Source organism: Hemitrygon akajei, chromosome 8, assembly GCF_048418815.1.
Source record: "Hemitrygon akajei chromosome 8, sHemAka1.3, whole genome shotgun sequence".
Lineage (NCBI taxonomy): Eukaryota > Metazoa > Chordata > Chondrichthyes > Myliobatiformes > Dasyatidae > Hemitrygon > Hemitrygon akajei.
The window spans coordinates 22,675,372-22,691,783 of NC_133131.1; the positions used below are offsets into that span (position 1 = coordinate 22,675,372).

Below are 16,412 nucleotides of genomic sequence, written 5' to 3' on the forward strand. Positions count from 1 at the left end.
ATACTTACTTTGATAATAAATTCTACTTGAATTTGACTTTGACTGCTTGTTTACATAGAAACATAACACAGAAATCTACAACACTTTACAGGCCCTTCGGCCCACAACGCAACCTACTCTAGAAACTGCCTAGAATTTCCCTACCGCATAGCCCTCTATTTTTCTAAGCTCCATGTACCTATCTAAGAGTCTCTTAAAAGACCCTATTGCACCCTCCTCTACCACCATCTCTGGCAGTGCATTCCACGCACCCACCACTCTGTGTGTGTGAAAAATTTAACCCTGACATTCCCCTTGTACCTACTTCCGAGCACTTTAAAACTATGCCCACTCGGTTTCAAAAGGGGATTAAATATATAGGTAACTGTTTTGAAGGAGGTGTATTGCTGTCGCTTGATCAATTAAAAGGTAAATATAAAATAACAAATAACACCCTTTTCTGTTATTTTCAATTAAAGGCCTATTTACGAGATAAACTGGGTCAAACAATGTTAATGCCAAAATCTAATGAAATAGAAATATTAATTCAAAAAGGAAACATTAAAAAAATTACATCTTGTATGTATAATTTGATTCAAAAAACAGGCAATTAAACCAGGAATTCATAAATCAAGACAAAAATGGGAATCTGATTTGAATATTAAAATTGATGGAAAAAATTGGTCAAGATTATGTTTTGATAGTATGATAAATACAATAAATGTCTGACTTAGATTAGTACAATATAATTTTTTACATCAATTATATATAACACCACAGAAAATAAATAGATTAAATTCAAATCTATCTGACCAATGTTTTCGATATAATCAAGAAATTGGTACTTTTTTACATTCTACTTGGTCTTGTTTTAAGATTCAACCATTTTTGATAAATTTAAGACTTTTATTGGAACAAATTACTGGAGTACAACTCCCACATAGCCCAATATTATTTTTACTAGGTGACATTGAAGGGACAATACCAAAACTTAAATTGAATAAGTATCAGAAAAAATTTATAAAAATTGCATTGGCAGTAGCCAAAAAAGTTATTGCAGTTACTTGGAAATCAGACTTATATTTAACTATGGATCATTGGAATAATGAAATATATAGCTGCATTCCACTTGAAAAAATTACTAATAATCTAAGAAATGAATATGATATATTTTTGAAAATTTGGCACCCATATCTACAAAAGATAGGATTAAATACACAGGTCCTTTGAAGATAAAATTACAAAGTAATGGGGAAAATAAAAATAAAAATTAAAATTATTTTGAACTCCATGGAGCATATGGGGAACCTCCGATATCCAGGCAATCTTTCTTTCTTTCTTTCCTTTCTTTTTTTTTTCTTTTTTTTTAGATAGGGGTTAAGGGGGGGAGGGTTAAGGGGAGGGGGGAGGGTCAATATTAATTTTTTTTTACTATTCTATATTCCATTCATTCTATGTAATCCTCTTAAAAATGTAATAAATAAATAAATAGATAGATATTTTTAAAAACTATGCCCACTCATGTTAGCCATGTCAGCCCTGGGAAAAAGCCTCTGGCTATCCAGATGATCAATGCCTCTCATCATCTTATGCACCTCTATCAGGTCACCTCGCATCCTCCGTCGCTCCAAGGAGAAAAGGCCAACTTCACTCAACCTATTCTCATAAGGCATGCTCCCCAATCCAGGCAACAACTTGTTTGGTGGAGAGTTCTGGTATTTTGGTCTAATGACAAGGAAGGAATTTGCACATTGAAGGCATGCAACTTGAAGGGAAGCCTGCAAGTAGTGATGTTCCCTGCCCACCTTCTTCTGAATGGTCAAGGTTGCAGATCTAGGAGCTACCTTTGAAGCTACAGGTAGATGCCCTCCATTGTGAAAAGGATCCGTTTCATTTAAGGCCTGAAGATCCTGTACAGCCACCTCCTGAGTCATTAGCCCCTTGGGAATGTGTTTTCAACTGAACAGAATTTTCACTCCAATCTCACTGAGTCTAATGAAGTTCTTGAGATTTTTTCCAAATGCTTTAAATTCTTTTACATCTTCAAATAAAGCGGTCTAGATACTGGAAGCTGGAGATTTGGGAAGCTTGTTTAGTGCTGTGCCTCCCATGTCCGGTGACCCAGGTTTGGTGCGGAGTTTACATGCCCACGTGGGTATCTTCTGGATGCTCCAGTTTCATCACAAAGGTGTGTTAGTAGATTAATTAGCTACTGTAAATTACCCTTCATTAGGGGTTAAAGGCCAATAGAATCTAAGGAGAGTTGCTGGGGAAGGGAGAGGGTCAATGGGACTAATGGGGACACTTACCTGCGGTGTGGCATCAGCCCATAGCTTTCCTCCGCGTCATTATCAGTTAAGTACCAGAAAACATAACCGGTCTGCCAGCATAAAAGGGAATGAATGAATGTTTCAGATCTCTGCTCCATAGGGTGGTACAAACCAAAAAGAGACTAATTTATCACGTTCCACATTCTCACTCTTCCGCCTCTCTATTACCACCCTCTATGCGCTTGTCTTGTTCAAGTACAGTACTGTGCAAATGTTTTAGGCATATATATATATATATATATATATATATATATAGCTATGGTGAATGGTAATGTAGTCATTTTAACTACTGCTGCCGCAAAAAAAAATTCATGATATATGTGAGTAATGATAAATACTAATTCTGATATGGGTCTCTGTTGTGGACTGAGAGTGGGGAAGGGGGCAGGGAGGGGGGTATCATGGTTGGGAAAAGGGGAAGGAGGGGGAAGCAGAGAGCACCAGAGATGCATTATGTAATGATCAATAAACCAATTGTTTGGAATCAAATGACCTTGCCTGGTGTCTCAGGGTTGGGTGTGTCTGCACTCGCACCGCCCCCACCCCTGGCACTCCTTCTCTGTCATCTGTCCCACACCCCTCCCGTGGTGCTCCACCCTCGCCATTCCCAACACCCTTTGCTCCCACCAGATTTACAAACTTGCTTTGCACTCCACGTAATAATGCACCCTTAGGCACCCTAACAATATATATCGAGAGGGTGCCTAAGACTTTTGCACAGTACAGTACATATCCATGTCTCTTCTGAAAGTCAAGGTTGAATGTGCACCCAGAAGATTTATTCAGATTCCTAAATAAGAATTACATGAGACATATTCTACTAATGTTTGTTCTGCCAATCACCTCAGTCTACTCCTTCTCATTACACTACTCAATCCTCTGTTTCACCTCTGTCAGTGGGTAGCACAAGCAATTCACCAATACCAACAGTTTCCAAGCAGTTCTCATCACAGCTCTTGGGCTTTGACCAATATATTTTAAGTCATGTTGCCTTAGGAAGAACTAATGAAGATTCTGAAACCTGCAAAGGATTTTCTGCTTTCATCATTATTCCCCTCTCTCTTTCGTAGTTCTTCAAAAGTTAAAAAGCTGGCTAAAAAACTTCAGTAAAGTGTCAATCGTGGTTTATTTATATCAAGGTCAACTTTGATTCAGCAGGTCAGGATCCAGGTTTGACCAGCTCTCATTATTCAGGCCACCATTTCGGTGCAGTAGTAAAGGACCCTGCTCGAACTTTAGGTCCCATCTTTCATTTTAGAGAGCGAGAGGTAGAAGAGGAAATGTTTCCAGTTTGGTGACAGCTAGTTAACACAATAAAGGCTGTCATTTTAATCCTCTGCAGGAATGGGGTTGACTGGTACCTAATTGATTGTCATTCACTAATACATGTCACGTCTGTTGTGATAACGAAAAGAAAATTGAAAAATTTTATGAGGTCAAGATTATTTCACGACCAGCTGAGGAAACGGTGGAGGCCAATCTTCCTCTGTGTGCTTTGAAGCTGATGATTCAGATGCCACATAATTGTTTTTTAGAGCAGAATAGATGATCATGAAGATAAACTATGTGTTTAAACATAATTGATTTTTCTTTATTTTAGTCTGGGTTGCTGGTAAAATTTACCCTTTTGTCTTGCTTTCATGGAGCACTGTCTCAGATGTGGATGAGGGTGGTATTCTCATAATAGTTTGGACCATGCTTTCTCTGTCAGGAGGTAAATGGGTTACTTTTATCAGACAGTGCTAGCAGAACACATGCGCTTCACAATCATGACTTTATTCCATCTGTTTCCAGCATGACATCAAAAGCATAACGTCTGCAATAAATTTAAAACACATATCAGTTCAAAACTGTGCTAACATTAAAAGGAGATTTGGGTCTGATCACCAAACTTAAATTAACCTTTAGTTCCAAGTATAATGTCTGGTTATCTATGTCAGGCAACACTTGTCATTGTCATGTCCAAAGTCAAAGTAAATTTATTATTGAAGTAATTTCATGTCACCATTTACTACCTTGAGATTCATTTTCTTGCAGGCATTTATAGGAAAATTAAAGAAATACAACAAAACTTATGAAAAGCTATAGATAAGCAAAGACTGACAAACAACCAATGTGTAAAAAAAAAGTCAAATTGTGCAAATAAAAAATACTGAGAACTTCAGTTGTACAGTCCTTGGAAGGTGAGTCCTCTTTCAGCTGTGGAATCAGTTCAAAGTTATGGTGAGTGAAGTCATCCACGCTGGTTCAGGAACCTGATGGTTGTAGTGTAATAACTGTTCATGAACCAGGTGATGTGGTACCTAAGGCTCCTGTACTTCCTGCCCAATGGTAGCAAGGAGATGTGTCGATGTTGGTCATGCAGTCTGCTGCTCTCCTTCCTACTCCGACATATAGCAATGAGCCTGTGTGTGGCCACACTCCTAGACAGCTTAAATTTATAAATCACCTACACAGGCCTGACCGCCTCCAAGACTTTGATTCCAGGGCTGAACAAGAAATCTGTGCATCTTGTAATCAGTAGTAACAACGGTGAGCATACAGTGGAGACCATCTTGTTTCCATATATTGTATGTGTAGCTGACATATGCTGCGTCCCACCTTGAGGCCCAGACCAGTAACCACATAGCATTAGACTCCAGGAGCAGAAAAGGGAGTTGGGAAGGATCCAACTGAACAACTGTCCCCTCTTCCACTGCCAGTCCATCCCTGAAGAGTCGCTGAAATGTTTGTGGGTGACGCAATCTCCAGCGACCTAGGTTTGATCTGGACTTCCCGTGCTGTCTGGGTAGAATCTGCATGTCCTTCGGGAAACCACACGGATTTTCCTTGACACTCTGTGATTTCTTCCTGCATTTCTGTGTGGTAGTTTAATTGCAGATTAGCCCTGGTGTATGCGGTGGCTGGAGAATGGGTGATGGAGGTGCTGATGTGCAGGTCAGGTTACAGAGATATAAATGGGGCTCTGGTGTTGAGGAAATTGAACCCAGCGGCTCGCATTCATGTGATGGGCCAAGGGGGTTCTTTTATTTTAAGGAAATAGGAAGCATTAATAGAAGGACTTAATGCATCCCCTGCCTCTGTCTGGATTTCTTGCGCTAGCACCTATTAGAGAAAAATCAGATATTTAAAGATTAACCTACAGTCAACAAGGTGTCGCCTTTCCTAAACACTGTAATTTAATTAATGTTTAAGTGCTAGTATATTATCATCTCTGCAAAATAAATATTAACATTCCAAATTAGCTCCAGAACAAAGCAATGCTGACAGGCAAAAGAGCGGTATCTGTGGAAACCCAATCCACTCTTCCAGACCTGACTCAAATGTCCCAAACTAAATCAGGAGCCATCTTTACCTCCACGCATTTGGTTGCTTTGTTGCTCTGTGTATCCTGCCCATTCTCACCTGACCTCTGTCCAAATCTGCACTTCAGTCCCACAGCAGTCTTTCCTGTTACCCACTTCTGAGCTTGAACCACAGCCACCAATGGCACGTTCTCTTTGATGTAACTGGACAACTGTAACAGTTTACATTCCACCTCAGGCCAACTGATGCACCATCAATAACTTTATGAGACGTGAGGCGAGATATCGGCTTTTATTGACTGGAAGAAAGAACAAGCAGCAATTGACCACCATGCTACATCCTGGAGACAGAGAGGCCGGGCTCAGGCCTCAATCGCCTTTATACCGGGGTCTGTGGGAGGAGCCACAGGAGCAGTCAGCAGGGGGGGCGTGTCCAGACAGGCATATGTAGTTCACCACACCAACGTCAAGCAGGCTTTAGATGATCCAAGCAATGGGATCAACATGCACGAAACAGCGCACCCTAACACCTTCACCATCGTTTTGGGAGATTTTAATCAGGCCAGTCTGAAAAAAATCACTAAGCATCTACCATCAACAGATCACTTGCACTACCAGAGGAAACAACACACAGGACCATTGCTACACCACCATCAAGAATGCCTACCGTGCTATTCCACACTCTCACTCCAGGAAGTCTGATCACCTGGCTGTACTTCTACTCCCCGAGTACAGGCAGAGACTGAAGACTGCAGCACCAGCAGTGAGGACCAAGAAGGTACGGACAAGGGAAGCACAGGAACACCTACAGGACTGCTTTGGATCGGTGGACTGTACTGTATTCAGGGATTCATCTCTGAATCTGGATGTGTGGATGAGTGTGTGCCTACAAAGACTTACTGTACATTCCCAAACCAAAAGCCATGGATGAACCAGGAGGTACATTGTCTGCTGAAGGTTAGATCTGTGGCATTCAGTCTGGCAACCCAGGCCTGTACCTGAAAACCAAGTATGGTTTGTGGAGGGCTACTTCAAGTGCGAAGAGACAATTTCAAATGAGGTTGGAGGCGAAATCAGGTGCACGGCAACTCTGGCAGGGTCTGCAAGACATTCATTCCTACAAAGCGAAACCCAGTAGTATAAATGGCAGTGATGCTTCACCACCAGGTGAACTCAACGCCTTCTATGTATGCTTTAAAAGGGAGAGCACAACTACACCTGTGAAGATCCCTGATGCACCCGATGACCCTGTGATCTCTGTCTCAGAGGCCAATGTTAAAACTGTCTTTAAAGAGAGTGAACCCTCACAAGGCAGAAGGTCCCGATGGAGTACCTGGTAAGGCTCTGAAAACCTGTGCCAACCAACCAGCAGGAATAATTAAAGAAATTTTTAACCTCTCACTACTATGGGTGGAAGTTTCCACTTGCTTCAAAAAGGCAACAATTATACCAGTGCCTAAGAAGAATAATGTGAGCTGCCTTAATGACCATCGTCCAGTAGCACTCACATCGACAGTGATGAAATCCTTTGAGAGGTTGGTCATGACCAGACTGAACTCCTGCCTCAGCGAGGACCTGGACCCATTGCAATTTGCCTATCATCACAATAGGTCAATGGCAGACACAATCTCAATGGCTCTTCACACGGCTTTAGACCACCTGGGCAACACAAACACCTATGTCAGGATGCTGTTCATCGACTATTGCTCAGCATTTAATACCATCATTCCCACAATCCTGATTGAGAAATTGCAGAACCTGGGGTCTGTAATTGGATCCTTGACTTCCTAACTGGAAGACCACAATCTGTGTGGATCGGTGATAACATCTCCTCACTGACGATCAACACTGGCGTGCCTCAGGGGTGTGTGCTTAGCCCACTGCTCTACTCTCTATATACACATGACTGTGTCACTAGGCATAGCTCAATTACCATCTATAAATTTGCTGATGATACAACCATTGTTTATAGAATCTTAGGTAGTGATGAGAGAGCGTACAGGAGTGAGATATGCCAACTAGTGGAATGGTGCTGCAGCAACAACCTGGCACTCAGTGTCAGTAAGATGAAAGAGCTGATTGTGGACTTCAGGAATGGTAAGACGAAGGAACACATACCAATCCTCATAGAGGGTTCATAAGTGGAGAGAGTGAGCAGCTTCAAGTTCCTGGGTGTTAAGATCTCTGAGGACCTAACCTGGTCCCAACATATCGATGTAGTTATAAAGAAGGCAAGACAGCAGCTATACTTCATTAGGAGTTTGAAGAGATTTGGCATGTCAACAAATACACTCAAAAACTTCTATATTTGTACCGTGAAGAGCATTCTGACAGGCTGCATCACTGTCTGGTATGGAGGGGCTACTGCACAGGACCGAACAAAGATGCAGAAGGTTGTAAATCTACTCAGCTCCATCCTGGGTACTAGCCTACAAAGTACCCAGGACATCTTCAGGGAGCGGTGTTTCAGAAAGGCAGCGTCCATTATTAAGGACCTCCAGCACCCAGGGCATGCCCTTTTCTCACTGTTACTATCAGGTAGGAGATACAGAAGCTTTGGACACTACCTCGCTTTTTTTTAATATACAGTATTTCTGTTTTTGCACGTTTTTTTAATCTATTCAATATATGTAATTGATTTACTTGTTTATTTATTATTATGTTTTGTTTTTTTCTGTGCTAGATTATGTATTGCATTGTACTGCTGCTGCTAAGTCAACAAATTTCACGCCACACGCCGGTGATAATAAACCTGATTCTGATTCTTTGGTCTTTTTCTCCTTTCAGATTCCATCATATTTCTGAACAACCCATGAACACAGCCTCATTATTCCTCCGGCGCATCAATTATTTATTTATATTATTGAAACTTTTAGTAACTTTATGCCTTTCACTGTACCTGCAGCCACAAAGCAACAATTTTCGTGACAGTATCTTGTTGATAATAAACCTGATTCTGATTTTGCAGTATAGATCTCTCAACTCAAAACATGTAGATGAGATAGGAAGACCCAGTGCTTGTTAATGGACCATTCTAATAATTGCCAAGAAGCTGCTTCAGTTGCAGGTGCCATTTCCACACATTGCCACACAGTCAATGAAGTATAGTTTTTCATAAATCCTATTGTATTTCTTTATTTTCCTCTAAACGCCTGAATTTCAAGGTAGTATACAGTAGCATGTGCAAAGTTTGGCAATAGATTTACTTTGACCTTGACTTTGTACTTTGTCCACCTTGTATTGCATCTTATTTTTTCAATTCTTACATGCTTTGTGAAAGGTCTGAAATGGTTCCTTTTTTTGTTGTTCTGTGATTAAAAGTGCATTACTTTTTGCAGCTGAGGTATTTGAACCTTGTCACAATCCTGGCGAGCCAGACAATGGTTACCAGACCTCGAGGAAGAGGGTGTACCAAGCGGGCGAGATCTTGAGGTTTGCCTGTTATGATGGGTATGAGCTCGTAGGGGAAGCTAACATCAAATGCCTTCCTGGACACCCCTCAGGATGGAGCAACCCACCACCTTTCTGCAAAGGTAATGCTTGGAGTTCTCGATGTGCAAATTTTTGCCATTTTTCAGCAGAGTTCTACATGGATGTTGTCAATAGATTTTATTCACACTGACTGCTTTGACTGTGTTCTCTGATTTGCGATTTAAGGTAGGTGCTCATGTGTTATACACCTCCAGTTTTAGGAAGGTATCAATATTAGTAGTGCGATCATCCAAGTGGAGTATGTTGTTCTCCTGAGGGGCTATTCCCTGAGAAGAGAAGGCCTGTGCATAAATTTAATGTGGAGAGGTTGATGCGCGGGCAGTCACCACACAGTCCTTGATAGATCAGGGTCGGGGTCCAGAGGCATGCAATACAAGACGACTTCACTGCAGCAGCCTTCCTGCACGTTCACTGCCATTATGATGTGTCATCATCTGCCAGCTCCACCATTGATGGCGTGGTTGGATCACTCTTCATCTGGAACATTCCCACCCCCCCCCCCCCCGACCTTACTGCTGTGGGCGACCCTGCGAGGAGCTAAGCTCCAGAAGGCATTGCTCTCAGCATCTCAGGAATTCATAAGTTTCTCCACCATGACAAGGTGATGATCCTCGTAGAAGTTAACTAATTACTGAGGTTCCAGCGTACCCCGCTTCATCACGTTCCCCTCGGGGCTCTCATCTGATACTTCAAGTGCACCTGGGAGCTCAAAGCTTTGCAAAGTGTTCAGGAACCACTCTTGGGTACAACCGTGTGAGCAATAGTTCAAAATCAACCCAATAATAAACCTGATTCAGATTCTGACTCAATCAATGTGTCTCTTGTTTAACAGGAAAGTAGAAATGATTATAAAGTAAAATATCCTGTAAAAGCCTGCAGTCCGAGTGATAAGAGATCACTGTACTGCTGCTGCAAAGGAACACATTTCACAACATATGTCAGTAATATTAAACCTGACTCTGATTCTGAGATCTGGTGCTTATTACCAAGGCTATGATTTCTTCTGTTGTTTCTAATTTCCGTTGGGTTTAGATGTCTTTGATCCATGTTAGTTCATCAAGTCAGATACTTCCAGTTATTAAAATTCACTTGAGATGCATGAAATTTCAGACCACAAATTCAAATTAGCAAACTATTTCAGCTTTCCTCTCATTACTTTTCTTTGCCCCAAGTCTTAATGTTTTTAAAGTACCTACGAGCACCCTGTAGCTCTGCACTGTTTCTGCCCAGCTTTACTCGTCCAGACTTCTTCACCACTGCCGAGCACCTTCCGCAGGTAAAGGGGATTAGTCAATCATGTATGTCAACAGTTTGAGGCAAAGTACACAAAAAAATAATTCATTATGGCTGCTTGACATTTATTGCTGACACATGGTTCTGTCAATCAAAAAATGTCAATATTTTGCATTGGCTTTCAAGGGAGTTAACTTTGTCCTTTGTCAATTAATATTGAAATGTTTAAGCCCTTTGTACAATCAGAACAAACATCCAAACTCACAAGATTCAATCCTTGAGTTCTATAAGAATCCCTAAGCCCAGATTGAAGAATTGAGAACAAGAGAGACTGCAGATGCTGGAACCTGGAGCAAAAACAAACTGCTGGACGAATTCAATGTGTCAAACAGCATCTTTCTGACTGAACAGAAGAATTGAGAGTTACTTGTTTACTATAACATTGGTCCAACTGCCTAAGCATTGCACCTTCTTAAAGTGATATCTATCTGATTTTTATTTCAGTTGCTTATGATGAGTACTTCAATGAACGAAGACTTGAAGGTAGGAGAATATGGATGGCAACTTCCATGCGAATACTTCGAGTTTTGTTCAAAGTTTGAGAATAAATTAACCTATTACACGTCACATAATCTGCTATTACACATAACTGGGTTCTGTGGGCAAAAAAACCTTGTTAATGAGGTCAGAGGTGAATGGCTGGACTAGTTCCAGCCAACAGGAAAGTAACTCAACTCATATAATCACGTGTTTCAACAATGGTGTGCAGAAGAGCATCACTGAAAGCACAACATGTTGAACCTTATAATGGATGGGCTACGGCAGCAGAAAACCACAAACATGCGCTCAGTGGCTACTTTATTAGATATAGGAGGTATCTACTAAAGAGGCCAATAAGGGTTTTTTAGTGCTGGTGTTAAATTGGAACTTGGTTATGATTAAAAAAAACTTCCTGCCATACTTTTCCATTGGGTCCATGCACAGGCTTTGAAGGTTACAGACTCCGCCTAACCTGACAATGCCTCAGATCTCAAACTTAAACCTTAATATGTAAATCTGATGCACATTACTAGCCCCAAATGGTTAGTCCAAGTCATTTCTTTTGGTTGATAATGTTAAGGGCCGCCCACAGGCAGCTCTGAATCTTTCTGGTCAGTAACTTGCTTGGTTCCATCAATTACAGCTAGACTAATAGGAAAGAATAGGATGCACGGAGCTAACTTCCTGACACTTGTCACTTCCTGGTGTAGTTGTGTTGGGAGGAGCATGAACAGAGATGGGAGCAGCAGGTGGACGGGACCCTGCCAAATGAGGATGCTAAGGTAGAGAACATTGCGTGTATCAAGCTTCAAATTTCTTGGTGTCCAATTTCCGATGATCTCACCTGGTCCTTAAACTCCTTCATCCTGATCAAAAAAGCACAACTGCACCTTTAAAAAGGAGCATCAAGAAAGCTCACCTCTGTCCCAGGATACTGACAGATTTTTACCGCTGAACCATTGAGGACATACTCACCAACTGCATGCCAGTGTGGTATGGCAATCGGACCGCAAAGCACTCCAGTGGGTGGTAAAAACTGCCCAGCAGATTATCGGTACCCAATTGCCCACCGTTGAGAACTTCTACCCTAAACGCTGCCTGGGCAGGGTGAAAAGCATTATCAAGGATGCATCTCACCCTAACCGTGGACTTTTTACTCTCCTCCTATCCAGTAGGCACTACAGGAGCCTCCGCTCCCACACCAGCGAGCTCAGGAAGAGCTTCTTCCCTGAGGCTGTGACCCTGCTGAACCTCATATCACAGTGCTAAGCAGTATTGCATCCATATTGTACTGTCTCAGTACTTTTATATTTGTATGCTGTAGCACTTGCTTTTTATTCGCAGTTATTGTGTAAATAACACTATTCTTTGCATTTCTGGTTAGATGCTAACTGCATTTCATTGGCTTTGTATCTGTACTCGGCACAATGACAGTAAAGTTGAATCTAATCTAATCTAATTCCTGTCAAAATTGATTGACTCTAAGATCCTCCATAAACCCCTGTGTTTTGTAATATGGATTCATAAATGGCTTCTTACCAGACGTCCTAGTTAGGAAGATGGTGCAAAAGGTTTCCAATACTGATTCAAAAATGTAGCACTGGATTGATTGTGCTACTTTGACAAACAAATGCTTTAAATCCAGATTGACATTGGAGCCTCTGATCTCTGCTCCTTTAGTTGCACTTGAAGCTGCAGGGCATATGTCATTGCCGATAATGTTGTACTCTCAGCAATTTATGGTCTATGTAATCTCGTTCTCATTTATCTGCAAATCTGCATTGTGTGTTTTTGGTGGTGACTATTGCTGCATGATGAACCGATGATTTAAAACTGTCACAAATCATTGTAGTTCAGGACCTGCTTTTAGGAGTCATGAAAGGTGTTGCAGGTTGAATAGGAAAAGAAAGATAATGTTATAGTAAACAAATTCTACTTTAAGATCTTAAGACGTAGGAGCAGAATTAGGTCATTTGGCCCATCGAGTCTGCTCTGCCATTCAATCAAGGCTCATCCTTTTTTTCTCTTCCTCAACCCCATTTCCTGGCCTTCTCCCCGTAACCTTTGATGCCATGTCCAATCAAGGACCTATCAATCTCTGCCTTAAGTACATCCTGGCCTCCACAACTGCACGTGGCAACAAATTCCACAAATTCTCCACCCTCTGGCTAAAGAAGTTTCTCTGCATCTCTGTTTTGAATGGACGCCCCTCTATCCTAAGTAAGCCTGCACATTGTGGAATGGAATGGCCCAAACGAAATATACCACCAAGCATCTTTCAGTGATTTCCGAACAACTCCACCATTTAGACTCCTAAACGTCTTTTGTTGACGTCTTAAACAGCATTGAGAGGAAAGGGCACTAACTGAAATGTATCAAAAAATGTATCATGCAAACACTAACACACAAAATGCTGGTAGAACACAGCAGGCTAGGCAGCATCTATAGGGAGAAGCGATGTCGACGTTTCGGGCCGAGACCCTTCGTCATGCAAACACTCCCTCCTTCTTAAAAAGTAAGAGCTTTAACATAATTTTAAAGACGAGATGAGCAGAGAATTATTTCTGATCTTTGATCTCCCAGTTAATTGGAAAGAATTTTGGGAAATTATCTTGATTTTCTTGCTGGAAAAGAAAGTTGAAGAGACTTGTAATGTTTAGGTATTTAAAATCCTGAAAGACATAGATTAACATTCAACAAAGACAATGCATTTCTGCAGGTACTGTTGATCGGAGAAAAGGCACTAAAATAATCACTGAGTGCATTTATATAGCAACTCACTCATCCTCAGCTTATTCTAAGTTAATGAAGATTTGTTTTGAAGTTTGTCTTAGGGCAACATAGTGGTGCAACAGTCTGAGCTGTATTGCCAGAGGCCTGGGTTCAAACCTCACCTCAGGTGCTATTTGTGTGGAGTTCGCAAGTTCTCCCTGTTGTCACATGAGATTTCCCCAGTGCTTCAATTTCCTCCTATATCCCTAAGACATGTGGGTTGATTGGCTAATTGTCTGTTGTAAATTGTCCAGAACGTGTAGGTGAGCAGTAAAATCAGAAGTTGATGAAAATATGGGAAGAATAAAAAAGTGGCTAAATGTAGGACAAGAGTGATCAGCAGAGAGTTTAATCAGTATGATAACTGAGAGTGATCAGCCTGGGCTCAATAGACCAGTGGTTCTGTTTCCATGCTGAATGACTCTATGATTCAAAACTGAGGAGCAAAGCTGAATGCAGAAAAGCCACATAAATTTCTATAAAACTAGACAAATGACTGGAAAACTTGTAATTATTGATTTGTAAATCTGTGTGTTTATTCAGTGATCATTGTCAACCAGAGTAATTTTCTTAACCCTATTGAAGGAATACCATGACAGATTTACACTCATTGCAGTGCAACATTTTTGCCAAATAGTTTCCTCTACTGTTAAAATCATTTTTGGGTTTGTTTATGTCCCCAGGATTAGGATTGTGAACGTGCACCCTCTTATTCAGAGGATTTCAATGAATTCAGGTTAATACTGATATGAAATAGTTGAATGTTGGTTTATTATGGTCATGTGTACTGAGATAGAGCAAGATACTTGTCTTGCGTACCGTTCATAGAGATCAATTTGTTACAACAGTACATGACGATAGTGCAAGGTACAGCTGTAACAGAGTGCAGAATAAAGTGTTGTAGTTACAGAAAAAGTGCAGTGCAGGTAGACAATAAGGTGCAAGGTCATAGCAAAGTAATTGCGAGATCAAAAGTCCATCTTATCATACTAGGTGCAAGAATCTTACAGCAGCGGGATAGAAGCTGGTCTTGAGCATGCTGGTACGTGCTTTCACTCCTTTGTACCTTTCTGCCCGGTGCGAGAGGGCTGAAGAGAGAATGCCCATGTGGGTGGGGCCTTTGATTGTGCTGGCTGCTTTATCAAAACAGACAAAATGGTGGGGAGGCTGCTTCCTGTGACGTGCAGAGCTCTCGGCAATTTCTTGTGGTCACATATCAAGCCACTATGCATCCAGATAAGACGCATCGATAAAAATTGGTGAGGGTCAAAGAGGACGTGCTGAATTTCTTTAGCCGCTTGAAGAGGTAGAGGCACTGGTGAGCTTTCTTCTCTATTACATCAATGTAGTTGGACCAGGACAGACTATTGACGATATTCACTCCTGGGAACATCAGCACTCTGCTGTAAAGAAGGGCACGTGCACTGCTCCCCTTTCCTAAACTCAACGATCAGCTCTTTTGTTTTGTTGTAGTCATGACATCATGTCACTAGCCTCTCGATCTCCTTCCTGTTCTCTGATCCATCATCGTTTGAGATGTGGCCCATCATGGTCAAAGCAGAATGTGGCAATGCAATTGTGAGTATACAGGGAGTAGAGTAGGGGACTAAGGCAACAGTCTTGAGGGGCAGCAACATTGAGAAAAATTGTTGTGGAGGTATTGCTGCCTGTTCTTACTGACTGCAGTCTGTTGCTCAGGACGTTAAGGATCCAGTTGTAAAGGGTGGTCTTGAGTCCAGGTTTAGGAGTTAGGAAAAGTTAACAGCCTGGAGAACATACTTTTTGTGCAGAAAGGGGTTCTAGAAAGGAGAAGTAATCTAGGAAAAAATACTGGAAATGAAGGGAATGGAAGTCCAAATAACACTACCGAAGGCAAGAGTAGCAGAGGAGAGGTTAAATTCATCTGGAATTTAATAGCTTGAAGTTAATAGCTCATCAGTTAATAACTCATCGGGGTGATTTGTGGCCTAAGGTAGAAAGAGATGAGTTATTAACTTCAAACTTTCTGCATAATCACTCAAAGAGTTGAACTGCATGTGCATGTAACGAAAGCTGTATAACTCATCTCCGTCTACCTTAGGCCACGAACATCAATCGCTCATGCTGTGAACACTTTCTGGAGGTCCAAGATCCATATGCTTCACGACCGCTGGACTAAGTGTGTAAATGTAGAAAGGGACTATGTTGAAAAATAAATGTGCTAGGTTTTCTAAAATTGACTCCTTCCACCTTAGGCCACGAACTTATCAATCACCCCTTGTACTTCTCAATTATACTAGTCAGGAATTAAAAGAAACAAAATGTATGAGGAGGAAACATTCTAAGGTAAAAGGAAAGTGAAGTATGGCTTGAAGACTGGAGACAGCTTATAGTAGTCGAGACTTAGAAACAAGCATCAGAATAAAAGAATGGATGTTGTTGTTCAGTTTTAACCAACATCTGGCAATGACTACACGCAGGGCTGGTTAATGGACTGTGAAGTTCTTAGAGCAGGTTAAGACAGTATAAGTAAGGAAATTAGTTTAATCAAAGGAATCAATCTCCAGGAATGATTGATCAAGGGATTCTAAATGAGGAACTGTTTTAAGAAGTCATCAGTGGGAATTCAGACTTTGTGAAATAAACATGATTATAGACTGGAACCAGGCTGGCATACACTAAAGGTCAATACACCACTGTAACAGTCTGCCAACTTCGCTGAGCAGTAGCGATAAACTGGGAGATCAGCTCACTTCACTAAGACCCAAGGTCTTAGAGGCCT

General features: G+C 41.3%; 1 protein-coding gene across 2 annotated transcripts in view; it reads left to right on the forward strand.

Annotated features, from left to right (window-relative positions):
- sez6b (seizure related 6 homolog b) overlaps positions 1-16,412 on the forward strand; it is a 919,909-nt gene that overhangs the window by 885,766 nt on the left and 17,731 nt on the right. For both annotated transcript variants that reach the window (XM_073053431.1, XM_073053432.1), the window contains exons 13-14: positions 8,953-9,147; positions 10,844-10,882. In XM_073053431.1, the coding sequence (XP_072909532.1) occupies positions 8,953-9,147; positions 10,844-10,882 (234 nt within the window). The remainder of the gene's footprint in view (positions 1-8,952; positions 9,148-10,843; positions 10,883-16,412) is intronic.